The sequence below is a fragment of the Biomphalaria glabrata genome, chromosome 16, assembly GCF_947242115.1.
Source record: "Biomphalaria glabrata chromosome 16, xgBioGlab47.1, whole genome shotgun sequence".
Taxonomy (NCBI): Eukaryota; Metazoa; Mollusca; class Gastropoda; family Planorbidae; genus Biomphalaria; species Biomphalaria glabrata.
Window position 1 is genome coordinate 9367165 of NC_074726.1, and position 13307 is coordinate 9380471.

At 34.1% G+C, this 13307-nt stretch overlaps 1 protein-coding gene across 5 annotated transcripts in view; it reads left to right on the plus strand.

Moving 5' to 3' along the window:
- Positions 1–6101: 6101 nt before the first annotated feature.
- Positions 6102–13307, plus strand: part of LOC106068790 (uncharacterized) — a 28070-nt gene continuing 20864 nt past the window's right edge. For 2 of the 5 annotated variants that reach the window (XM_056014003.1, XM_056014004.1), the window contains exon 1: positions 6114–6252. Coding sequence is in view for 1 of the 5 variants with exons in the window: in XM_013228267.2 (XP_013083721.2) it covers positions 6220–6262 (43 nt within the window). In the remaining 4 variants the exon portion in view is untranslated. Of the gene's footprint in view, positions 6263–13307 lie in introns of all 5 variants that reach the window. The other 3 variants (XM_013228267.2, XM_013228271.2, XM_013228270.2) reach the window with 3 other exon arrangements.

Consider the following 13307-nt stretch of genomic DNA (forward strand, 5'->3'; position numbering starts at 1 on the left):
TACAAATTTGTCCTAGCATATGCATATGGGACGAGGAATGTGCCTTCATCTCTGTGTCTTTCAGAGTATTTTATTAAATTTTGTGTTTGTATTTGAAGATTATTATATGGTTCAGTGTTTTATGTATAATTGCTACTTTACTTTTGAGTCTTCTGTCCTGAAGGCTTTCTAAATTTAGTGATTTAACTAAAGGTGTTACTCTGGTTAAGTGTGAATATTCGTTTGTTATGAATCTCACTGCTCTATTTTGTGTCTGTTCCAGTTTCTTAATGTTATCTTGGGTTGAGGGGTCCCAAACGGAGGATGCATATTCTATTATTGGCCTAACCAAGGTTAAATAACATTTTAGTTTTATGTTCTTATTTGATTTTTAGAAATTTCTTTTAATAAATCTTAATGCTTTAATATTGTTTGATTTTTTTATAGTTTCATCAATATGTGGGTTCCATGATAGTTTTTAGATGATATCGTCGTCTCAGGTTACGTGTAGCACTGCACCGTGTTCTGCGTAATAGCCATCGGTTCCTGATATTTCTACAGGGTTGACTCCAAAAGACCTATAAGCCTTAAAATTACCATGTATTTTTGTGTAGCCTAGATATAGCAGCAATGCAGCAGAGACTTGGATTCAGAGTTTTCCTTCTCCTAGGTAGGAGGCTAACTTAATTAGGCGCCAGTTGCTCGACTTTGCTCCCTTCTAACAGTTTCGCCACCCCCAACACCTGAACCACGCGTGAAGCCGGACTAGTTGTCAAAGACTATTTGAGACGCATGCTATTGGAAGCATTATATAGGTAGTGGCAGGGGCGTAGCTAGGAATTTTCCATCGTTCGTGGGCCCGGGGGCTCGACCTCTTTGGGGGCCCCTGCATTTTGCGTAATATTTAATTTTTAAATGTAAAAAAATGCTCATTTAGGGGCCCCCCTCAAGTGGGGTCCCGGATGGATTTTTGAATTTTCCCCCCACCCTAGCTATGCCACTGGAGTGCTTATATTTATTACCCCACTAGGCGATAACAACCTTGTGAAACATTTATTTAATAAGACCTATAAATGTCAATATCAATGTCAACCAATGTTAATCGTTTTACAGTAGTTTACTGTATTCGGAAGAAATTTTGTCAAAATTTCTCAAAATTCACGTTTAAATGCTTTCCACGACAGAAAATTATATATGTTATTATAAAAAAAAAACCCATTTAATAGGGAAAGACAGGATGCTGCATTTTCAGATTTCCATGACTTAGTGTTTTCGCTCACAGCATAACGCGTCTTGACTCCTACTGGGAGAGCGTAATTTCTAGGACCCTCAACAAATGTTGTCCCACAAGGTGGTCACTAAGGAATGATGCTCTTTAACACCAATAAGATGAAGGTATTTTAATGTAATAAAGCTGTTAACACAAATTTGTGTTCCTCAAAGGAATAAAAAAAAAAAAGGTCTGGAAGCTAAATTACTTAGAGGTAAATTAGAAACATTCAATAATATTGCTCAGCTTATTGTTTAGTACACAATTGTAAGCGCAGTCAGAGTTGTGTCAAAAATGTTTGAAAGTGAGCAAGACCTACATAATACAGAAAGTCAACTGAAGAAGATCTGGATTAAAGTAAATTATTTGAGAAATGACTTTTAGAGAGTTATAAAGGAGGCTGCTGAAGTAGCTCGATCTTGGGGTGTTCATACAGTTTTTTTCACACCATTGCTGAAAGACTAAACTAAAACCAGTGACTCATCTGGGCGCCTTTCGAGATAAAAGGAGCCATATAAATTGCTAAAAGATATTAAGGAATTTGATGAGCCTACCACTAATTACTGTGAAGAAATAACTTAATTCAAGATTTAAGAGATGACTTTCAAAATCAACTTTCAAATTCAGCGTATTTTAACGGTACTCGCATTGTCATTGTTTCACGATTACTTGACAAATTTCATGGACATAAAAACATTGTCATCATGTTTGATGCGTTAATGCCCGGTTTCATTTCAAGTTCAAACGACAAAGATGATAATGACTTAGAATAGTGTTCACGGATTCAATCTTTCATAAAGGCATATCAAGTCTATGTACGAGATTTGGCTGTTGTTGTTTTTTTTTAATCGTAAACAGATACATGATATTTGGCTGTTCTTTTTTTTTTTTTAAATTTAGTCAACTACATTTTATCATCATGTTTTCTTTACGTTGTCCCAGCATGCATCTTTTTTCTCGCTTTGTCTGTATCAGTGTGTTCAGAATAGTGGTCATTTTCGAAATTTCGATTGATCAAAAATTATTTAAGAATTTCTGTGACACAGAACACTTTGTGTTCTTTCCATTGAGCGAGTATCAGCCAAAAGCCTAGAAATAGATGCACTGGTTACTGTTTTTGATACATAAAAGGCCAGAAAAATGTTCCATCTATTTACTGTTAGATGATGGAAGTAGGATTAGATTATAGTTTGTATCAATATTAAAAAGTTTTCACCTAAAAGTTTTAGGAATGTAAATGTGTAGAATAATAATAATAATAATAAGGCCGAAGATTAGTGAGGAATACAGTATTTCCCGTGGATGCGCAGCCCCAGCTGTGACCTGCATATTTTGCCACATCCAGGGCAAGTATAACCATTGTCCGCAGGTGGTCGACTCGTTTGGGACTAGTCATTTGTGGGCTAATTACTGTATTGCCTCCAGCCTGCGCAGAGTATTTTTATAATATAGAACTCATAAAATATTTCTTTATTTATTTGTAACATCTTTATTTCGTTTAATTCTCTTAAGACATTGAACAAACATTGACTTTTAAGACACTCTATTACTTGTCTGAGTCCCAACTGAATCAGACGTAGTGACACTGTTACTGATAAAAAGAAAGATTCTCTACTTGCATTAGAATATCTTTCAGTAAATGTATAAATATAAATTATTCAATTGTTTTGTCTCACTTTACATTCATCTTATTAGGAAAACGGGTCCCACTAAGATATTCTTGAACCCGGGCCCACGGCTACCTTGCTACGCCACTGAGTTCAAAAGGTTTTACATTGTCAAAATCAAAACTTTCATCAAACCAAAATTGAAGCTAAACAGCATTGCAGTGAGCTCATAAGGAATTTAGTGGACTAGATATAAGTCGATTATGAATACAAGTATGTCTGGTCTGGCGATAATTTTCCACCAATGAAACCCGGGGACAACTTAACTTCTTCAGTTGACACCGAGCAGGATCACCACAAACTGCCTTAATTTGGTAGAGAAAGACCCTAAAGTATGTACTAAATAAAGCGATGACTTTACATACTTTAAATACAAAACAAATAAAAAACATATTAAACGTTGAGAAAATTGAATAATTTGCAGCTTTATCGAAATCTTAATTAGTGACAATCAGGACTATCCCTACTTCTTAACCAAACTCTCCCTATCCCCTCCCCCCCCCCTCCCCCATTCCTGTAATACTTCCAATAAGTTTATGAACAGACAAGGAAAAAAAAGAATGGGACGATATGTAAACGATTGTTACCTCAAACGCAAAATTAGGGTTAGCCCACCATTACAATTTACAAAACCTGATAGAAAGCAAATCCTTACATTGAAGCTTAAAACACTGGTTTTTAAATTCATATAAATTTTGGGACAAGGTTTATGATATTTTGAGGGAGCTTTTTAAATTCTATTTTTTTAAATCGGGTTTTTACAATAGTGAATTTATTTTTTCACTTTGGTGTCATCCCAAAGTTTTCAACTAGTCAAGAGTCATGGGCCCAAGCGCAGTGGGTCCCTAATGGTCGTGGGCCCGGGTTCATTGAACCCCTTCGCGCCATGCATGCTACGCCACTGGTGGAACCACCCAGGGAACAAGACGTAGAGGAAGACCAAAAACAACATGGCGAGCAGTATATTAGAGGAAGCCGAGAAGACCGGAAAGTGCTGGAAACTATAAAAAAAACTAGCATTAGACCGTGGAGAGTGGCGTGTTTTAATTGAGGCCCTATGTTCCATGAGGAACCCAAAGGAATGATGATGATAATGATGATTTCAGTGATTTAGGTCCACTACTATTTTTAATTTACATAAACGATTTACCAAATTGCATTAGTTCAGGAACAAAAAGTTAGACTATTTGCAGATGATTGCATAATATAAAGAACAATAAAAACAACACAATTTAAGATACAGAAATTTTACAAAGAGAATTAAATTAGATCAATTACAGAAATGGGAATCAAATTGGAGCATTTCTTTCCACCCAGAAAAATATTAGTTATTAAGAGTAACAAAAAAAAAACTAAAACAAATTCATTCCACTTTACTTATTCATGGTAAACCATTAACACAGACTAAAAACGCAAAATATCTAGGTGTTATAATAAATAAAAAACTGAGAGTATAAAAAAAAAATCAAACAAAGCATTAGGGTTTATTAAAATTAATTTCTATAAATCAAATAAGAACATAAAACTTCATAAAAATTCAGTAACAACCATTTGGACAGTCAATTACCAAGACACACTTTGCTATCGTCTCCATATCACCATCGTCCTGTTCATTGTTTTCTAGACTTTTAGTAAATATCAACTGCATTATTATTACAAGATATGTTACTATACTGTTTTGTTTTGTGATCAAATGTAGAGCCACTTACTTGTTCAAAGGCATCAGAAGTTGAAGATGCGCATGTGTAGGCTATTCAGGAATTCGAGAGTTAAAATCTGCATCTTCGTGGATATGCATTGGTGTGTTTCTTCGACGTGGCTATATCTGAAGGAGTAAATGCCGAGGTGAATCGTTCCTTCGAGATTACTGTCATCATGAGGTTCAACAATGTTCTAGAACTGTTTGTGCCAAAATGACGAAACCTATTAATAATTTTATTGCATTTCTTGGCAGAGAATTCCAGCAATTGTCATCACTCTATTTCATCTCTAAATGATTTTCTCCATATATATTTACTTTTTTTTTAAATCCATATTCTTAAGTCAGATGTTTTCAGGTGTTTAAGATTTTAAATTGACTTGGGGATGATTTCTTGGTGGGAAAATCCTGGGATTTCGCGACCAATCCAATAATATGGTGCACTTGAGACTGGACATGTGATCGGTGACAATTTCGTTACCAGTGGAAATAGAATAATAATAATGGCATACTTTCCCGTCTTCCTTGACTGCATGCTTGAGAGCAGATGTCATTTACATAGCGTTTTGTGGACGTATCAGATCCAGAAGTCATGGTGAAGAACACAGATCCAGTCGAAGTCATGGTGAAGAACTGTAAAGAACACAGATCCAGAAGTCATGGTCATTCGAAGAACTGTGAAGAATACTTCGAGTTTATGTAGTTAAAAGGCCAATAGTACAGTACTTGCTGTTTTGTAACGAAAAATAAGGCCTTCAGCGTTAAAGGCGGACGATCCTTTTAACGTGAAGTGATACGATATATAGGTCTATAATATATATAGTAGCTTACACCGGCTACACGTCTTACCTTACGGCCCAGGGCCCAGCATATGTCATTCGCCCAGTGCCCCGCGCACTGCCGCCTCTGCTTCTAGCCTAGCTCTAAGTCTCTATTATGATTCAAGGTTTATTCACGAATATTTAGATTAGGCTAAACTATAATGCTACTGTTAGACTTCATATGTTTGAAGACCATTGTTTCTCCCTTTTGGTGAAATGTCAAAACGTTATTTCTAGTTTGGTGATTATATGAATCGTTCATGAAGCACATTCGTGCTATTGTAGCTTGGATTAAGTTGTAAAATCGGTTTATGACATCTGTAAGAATATGATTAAGTAAATTGAACGCCAGGGAAATTGCGCTAGATCTATATGAATTTATGCCAATATTGATTTAGGTAGGCCTATATAGATACAGAAAGTTTTTAATACAATGCGCATTTTTCGATCTTAATTTTTTATTTTATTTTATTATTTTATTTGGGGCCACCCATTCACTTTGCCTAGAGCAACTAATTACATATAGCCTAATGCTGCCCCTGACGGTACTTCCCTCCTCCGGATTTACCAGTTACTGAAGCACACCTGAAGTTTGAGGATTTTAGAAAATAAGAGTTGGCAACAAGTTTATAAAAAAGTTGAATCCAAATAATGAATGACGACAGTTTGTTGACAATCACAAAAGTAAAAACAGATTTGTCTTTTTAGAATAGATTCTAGATCTAGAGTCTAGAACTTTATTAATAATAGGATCTAGAGATTAGATCTTAATCTAATTCTTAGATGTTGTTTTGCATTCGACTAACATCCATTCTGGTACGATCAGGTAAGCTAAGCTAGCTCTCTTACTAGTCTAGACTGTCACTGAAGACTCCAACTCTTACTAACTTACTTACTTAGTACTACTCTTACTCTTACTAAACTTACTTAGTGTAACTTAGTTAAGACTTAAGGACTTAAGTTAGTTATGTTACTAATGTTAGTAGTCTTAGTTAGTACTAAATATAGTAGTATAGTAGATTCTTATATTTAGATCTATATAAGGCACACCGTATTCGGGAACAAGGTCAAATTTTTATTTTATTTTTTTATTTGGTGACGATTAGTGATTAACTTACAAAAAAACTGAAAGCAGATTCTTATTCTGCAACTAAAGTCTAAAGGACTATAAAAAATAGCTGTGTAAGTGTGTTTCTTGTAATTACCACTCATAGTCAAGATTTTATTTTAAAATAAATTCTAGATCTAGGTCACTTCATGCTCCTATAGTATCCTATACTAAACAGCATTTTTTTGTGCTTTCTCCTTTCTCTCTCTCTACTCTATATATATAGGTCTATCTATCTATCTATCTATCTATCTATCTATATATATATATATATATATATATATATCGTTTATAGTTTATTTATTTATATATGCCTACCTATATAATCTATGTGTAGAAATAGACAGAAATAAATCTATATAAATTATAGATCTATAAATTAATTATTATAATTTAATAAACATTATATTTTCAACTAGGCTACATGTATTCTCTCTCTTTCTTTTAATTCCCATCCAAGGACCCTCTTCTTTTCATAATTTGGATGTTCGTTTTGTTACACCTTAACATCCCCTCCCTCCCATAGATGCTTATAATTCTTTTCATGACTCTCTCCCCCTTCCCTCCACTGCTTGTTGGATAATTTGTGACACTACACGCTTAGTGTATACCTCTCCTCACTGCCAGCTCATCTGGAGTGATCACCCGCAGTGGGCATGGTCTCTGGCTTCAAATTAGCAGCCCACACTTTTTCTTTCATTCATAAATTATATATTCTAGATATCTCGATCTAGGTCACGTTTAATCATTGAAAAAATCATAGATTTATTAATCCCAATAATATTTCTTATTACGATTTTGCCTTGTGCACTATAGGAGAATGTGTTAAATTCATTATTATTCATTGAAACACCTTCTTTTTTAATTTTATTTAACAGCTAACAGTATGAATGTGATTGGAATGTCTTTCTAAAGATGTTTGGAAGCTTTTTTTGATATATCCATCAGCCTACGATCAAACAGGCTAATAATATAGCCTTCATCCCTTATATGGGTATGAATTGCCGGGGGAGGTTAAAACAATAGCTTTACATACTTGGTTACAGAGAATCTAAAAAACTGCCATCTGCTTTGGAAAAGCGGAACAAAAATACAGGAACTTAACTAAAATTGGACATGCGCTGTCCTGAAACGTCGTTTTTAGCTCCAAACATAAAAACAAATTAATTATAAACAAAAAAAGCGACTCGTTTCTTAAAGGAGAATTCGATGAGCTGTGCCTTATATAAGAAGCTACTATTTTAATTTTTAATATTTTATGACTAAAATTTAATATAGATCTAGATCTTGTCTAATAATACTATCTATGTCTATGTGTAACTAATTTAACTAATTTAATTATATTAATAGATCTTAGATATACTGATATAGTCTAGTATATAATATTTATTTAATTTATGCATCAAATATATAAAAAAAAATAATATTGTAAATTTAAATCTAGATCTATTAGTAATTTTAGAGGTCTATCAATTAACTGAGAATTAACTCTGAGTTGTCAACATCTTGCAAAAGCGTATTTTGTACTGAATATATGCATCCTACCCCCCTCCTAAAAAAAAAAACAAGAAGATCTAGCTCTTGCTAATCATGTATGTATATATATATATATATATATATATATATATATATATATATATATATATATATATATATATATATATATATATATATATATATATATATGTATATATGTATATATGTATATATATATATATATGTATATATGTATATATATATATATATATATATATATATATATATATATGTATATATGTATATATATATATATATATATATGTATATATGTATATATATATATATATATATATATATATATATATATATATATATATATATATATATATATATATATATATATATATATAGAGAGAGAGAGAGAGAGAGAGAGAGAGAGAGAGATCAGGGTGTCATGAGATAGTATATATATATCATGTGTTGTTTTTTTTTGTGCACATTAAAAACCAATCAACTGTTAATGAAGCTGCCTACAGATCTAGATCTATTCGGGTTAGATTCTAGATCTAGATATTTGATTTTCTCCAAATTCAGGAGAGAGTTCTTTTGAGATGAAAGTGAGAAGGGCAGAGGTTTTAGTAAAAGCTTAAGCTCTCTTTTAGCATGATAAAGGGAATCAAAATGTTGTTCCCTGACTTGCAGAATGTATCTTCTGTGGCAGATCAAAAGCTACTGTTATAATTACTAGTGACTAGGTTCCCTTACTTATGAAGGCTTCAATTCAAAGAATGAAATCAGGGGTATTGAAGGCTCAGTGTGTTTGCAAAAGAAAATCTTTAATTATGCTGACAAAAATTATTAATAAAATTAAAATTCTTGTTTCCTTACACCCTCCTTCAACACATCTGTTTTTTTTAATAAAACAACTTCAATCATCAGAAACCAGAATAAAAAGCTTTATCTTACAACAGCTATTCAGCAGACTCTGCCTGACAAAAATCTTTAAAATGTTTGTTATTAGTGATTGCCAAAGCTTTCAATGTTAACTCTGCAAAGAATGGTCTGAAAGAAGAAGTTCTGTCAAAATGTGATAAAATATTTCCAGTTTCTGGATACCTTGTAAAGAAATTGCCAATTAGATATCCAGTCCAGTAAAGTAAGTCCAGTGTGAAGTCGATTCAAGTTCTTTGAGCTGGATGTTTCATATGATGCAATGTTTGCAGAGATCTTGGATATTTCAATTCATTACAATATATGTATTGACATCTTCCAAGACACAATGCTATTTATTTGTATTATATAATATATACATAATATTTATAGTTATACTATGACTAGATTCAACTTTTGTTTTAACTAATTTCATTATAGTCATATAATGCATACCTTCATCTTCATTGGTCTCATTTTTATTTTTACTTTTTAAATTAGATTTCTATAGTATAGTCCTTCTAACATTAATTTACTTGTTGTCTAAACAAAATACATACTTATACTGACAGAAGGAGGAAATCAGTTTCACCAGTGTATTTGTATTGTAGTCATTGCACTTTCCATATACCCAAATTTTAAAGTTTCTTTTTTATTCTCTGTGTAAAGTTATTTCCTACTTTGCCTTGAAAACGCCAGAAATTTTGTAGAATTTCGTACTAACATGTATTAAAGTAATATTACCCCTTTCAGACCTGGCGATCTATGGGGAAAATAATGAAAGTCTATCTGTTTCTGAGGCCCACGGGGTTTCAACGACTAACCGCCATTATTTTTCCCCAATGTAAGTACCCAATAGACGATGGGGCGCCCTAAAAAGCCGGAAATTCAAAAGCCCAATCCTCACTCGAGACCCCTTGGTTCGAAAGGCAAGGGCTTTACCGCGCCACTGGTAACATGTATAACCTTAAACATTTTTTGTTGGCACATCCTTATAGAAATTGGCGGCTTGTGCTCAAGGATTACACGAAGTGACCCTAAATGTATTACAACATTCAAAGTTGGTGATAAATCGCTTATATTGCAAGCTGATCCCTCTCACTTATGTCTACATAGACCAACCAGTTGAATATATAAGGCCGGCCTATGTTTAAAAGTACTACACGTCACGTGTCTCCCGTATTTTTCATCGCCCTACACCATTGATAATTTCACGACGCATTTTGTCTATTTTAAATAGAATGTTCTTTTGTGTGTGTGTGTGTTTGTAATGGTATATGACCTTGAAACCCATTTTCGGCACTCTTGGAAAGCCGCTAACCATTCCTAAGAAACCAGTGGCTTGGTTAAAAATAGATGTCAGGTATTTGATATATAAAGGTAGATCAGTTTGTCTTCTTCAACGTTGTCGAATCTAGGTCACAAAACGATCACAATTTACTTTTTTTTTTTTTTTGCATAGGTATGTTGTTTTATTTTTAACTTTCCGCAGTGTTTCCCATACATCTTCCTTAACGGAACACTTCGTACTTTCTGAGTATTTAGCGGAACACTTCGTACATTCTGAGTATTTAGCGGAACACTTCGTACATTCTGAGTATTTAGCGGAACACTTCGTACGTTCTGAGTATTTAGCGGAACACTTCGTACGTTCTGAGTATTTAGCGAAACACTTTGCTTATTTTTTTAAGATAAGTTATTTAACGAGTGGCCTTCTAGTTAATCATTTCAGTAGTTCGGGCCCGGCGGAACACAGTTTGGGAAACACTGACTTACCGGGTTGTAATGGTGATACATTAGTGTTGTTAATTATCTCTATTTAGTTATCTCTAACACAAAATTATGTACTGTCTTGCTCGTGTGTTTCAACAAGTTTGAATGTTCAGTCTAGTTATCCTCGTCTTCAACTGTGTCTCAAAAAAAAAAAAAGTATTTAAAAAGTAGTTGGCGTCCTTTCGTAATTAGCTTAAAGGCCTATATATCTATTTCAACGCGGATTTTAGTACGCGCGCGCACACACACACACACACACGAACACACATATCTGTCCTTGACTTTCGTCGTAGGGGTGCTAGAGTTATCGTAACCAATTGAAATCACTCCATTTTCACCGGTCATCAGCAGTGTTCTTAATAGAATACCAAGAGAGGCCGGTCCAGTCTCCAGCCAGCTTTTCTATGGGGGGTGGGGGTTAGTTTTTTGGCACATCAGCACACTTTAGACCATGTCGTGCCCGTAATCCCTAAACGGGTTACTCTTCCTTCGTACCACAAGAGCAAAGTTTTATTTAGTTAAGTCATTAAAAACAAGGTCTATTCACAGTTAAAATAGTATAGGTAGTAAAAATGTAATAATTTGGTAAAAATCTTTTGTAAATATATGTTTACAATTTCACAAATCAAATCTTCGTAAACAACCCCCCACCTCCCGGACAAAGCCTTTCTCCGCGCCCCCTCCACTGAACCTTGAAGGATGACTTAAGATATTGATATTGAGTCATGTTTATACTATAACCAAACCAGCTGAGCTTTCGTCTCTTCACAGTATTGAGGAGTTCATCCTTTTGGCAGTCAGAGTGTTGACTTTTCCGTTTTTAATCGCAGGAAGGGTCTGGGATAGCTCTCGCATCTCTTAGTCTTGTGTTGACAGCACAATAGGTAAATGAATTTCGTCCATTAAAATTGATCATATGTATCTGTTTGATTAGGTCTGGCGAACCTATGACACGCGTGCCCAAGGTGGCACGCGAAACGATTTTGTGTGGCACGCGACGACGATGATATTAAGAAAAGTGTTTTTTGGAAAAATCACGGATATCTCAAATTACCATTATTAATAACGTTCAATTATTTCCGAGAACTGTAAATAATATGGAAGAAGCGCTAGTGGATCATATTCCATATAATTTTTTCATATGACTGTGTTTCATTTGGGGAGCATAGGGCATAATAATTGTTTTTCAAGACAAATCTCGTATTTGAACGAGATCTCCTTAGCTTCCGCCATTTTGTTGATACTGAAAACGTGTCGGTCTTACATCGATTGCTAGCGTTTGCCATCAATAAATGTTTATCAGAATAATTACCATAGCATGTCATTCTCAAAAATTAAAAAAAAAAGAAAACTTAATGAAGAAGAAGGAAGTGGCAGACCTTTTCAAGAGTGGTGGACTGAAAGATATGGAATGATTCACAGAGAAAACAAGGCTTTATGTGCCATGTGTTTGGAAAGTGTTTTTTGTCGGACATTATCAGTAAAACGTCATTATGAGTCCAATCACAGCTGGCTTTTAGGCAAAAGCGAGGATGAGCAAAAAGAACATATATCGCGTGAGTTAAAAAAAAGCGATTTCACAATCCAGTTCTTTTGTAAACTTTGTTAAAAGTTCTTCTAACTTAGTGGCTGCAAGTTTTAAAGTTTCAAAAATTATAGCTAAGCATTGAAAATCTTAAAGTGACGGTGATTATATCAAGGAAGCAATGTGTTTGAAGACTTTGAAAACAAGGATAAATTCAGAGAATAAAGGATTTGCCAATAAGCCTAAACACGGTTAAAGCGAGAGGTGTGTAATTGCACGTTAATATTCAAGAACAAGTAAAGAAGGATATTAATGCATGTCAAGCCTATTCTATTAGCCTTGATAAAAGTACTGATGTGACATCGTCCGCTAGACTGGCCATCATTGCCAAATATAGCAAAGGAAATGAAATACACGAAGAACTAATAAAATTAGCAACCTTACCAACGACAACAACAGGTGCAGATATATATCAAGTTGTTGTGACTGAACTCAGAAATGCAGGTGTAGATCTAAAAAAGTTTCTGTTACAACTGATGGTGCTTCAAGTATGAAAAGAAAAGATGCAGGTTTCGTTACTTTGTTTACAGGACATGTTGGACACCCACTAATAACTTTTCACTGCATTGTGCACCAACAAGCCCTACGGCTTAAAGGAACTTGAAAACATTATGAAATGTGTAACAAAAACTGTAAACTTCATTACTGCCCTTGCTTTGAATAAGAGAAAATTTGAACAGCTGCTAAATGAAGTTCAGTCCAGTTACTCTGACTTATTAATGGACAACAACGTACGTTGGCTAAGCCGAGGTCACGTTCTGGGACGGTTTGTGGAATGCCTTGATGAAATTCGAATCTTTATGGATGATAACAAACAAAATTGCTCAGAATTGACAAATGTTGACTGGCTTATCAGACTAATGTTTTTTTTACCGAGTTTTCATTACTTTTAAATGAACTTAATACGAAGTTGCAAGGTTTCTGAAAATCTGTAGATTAGGCATTTGACATCTTGACAGCATTTGAGAAAAAGTTGAAGATTTACAAACGTGACAT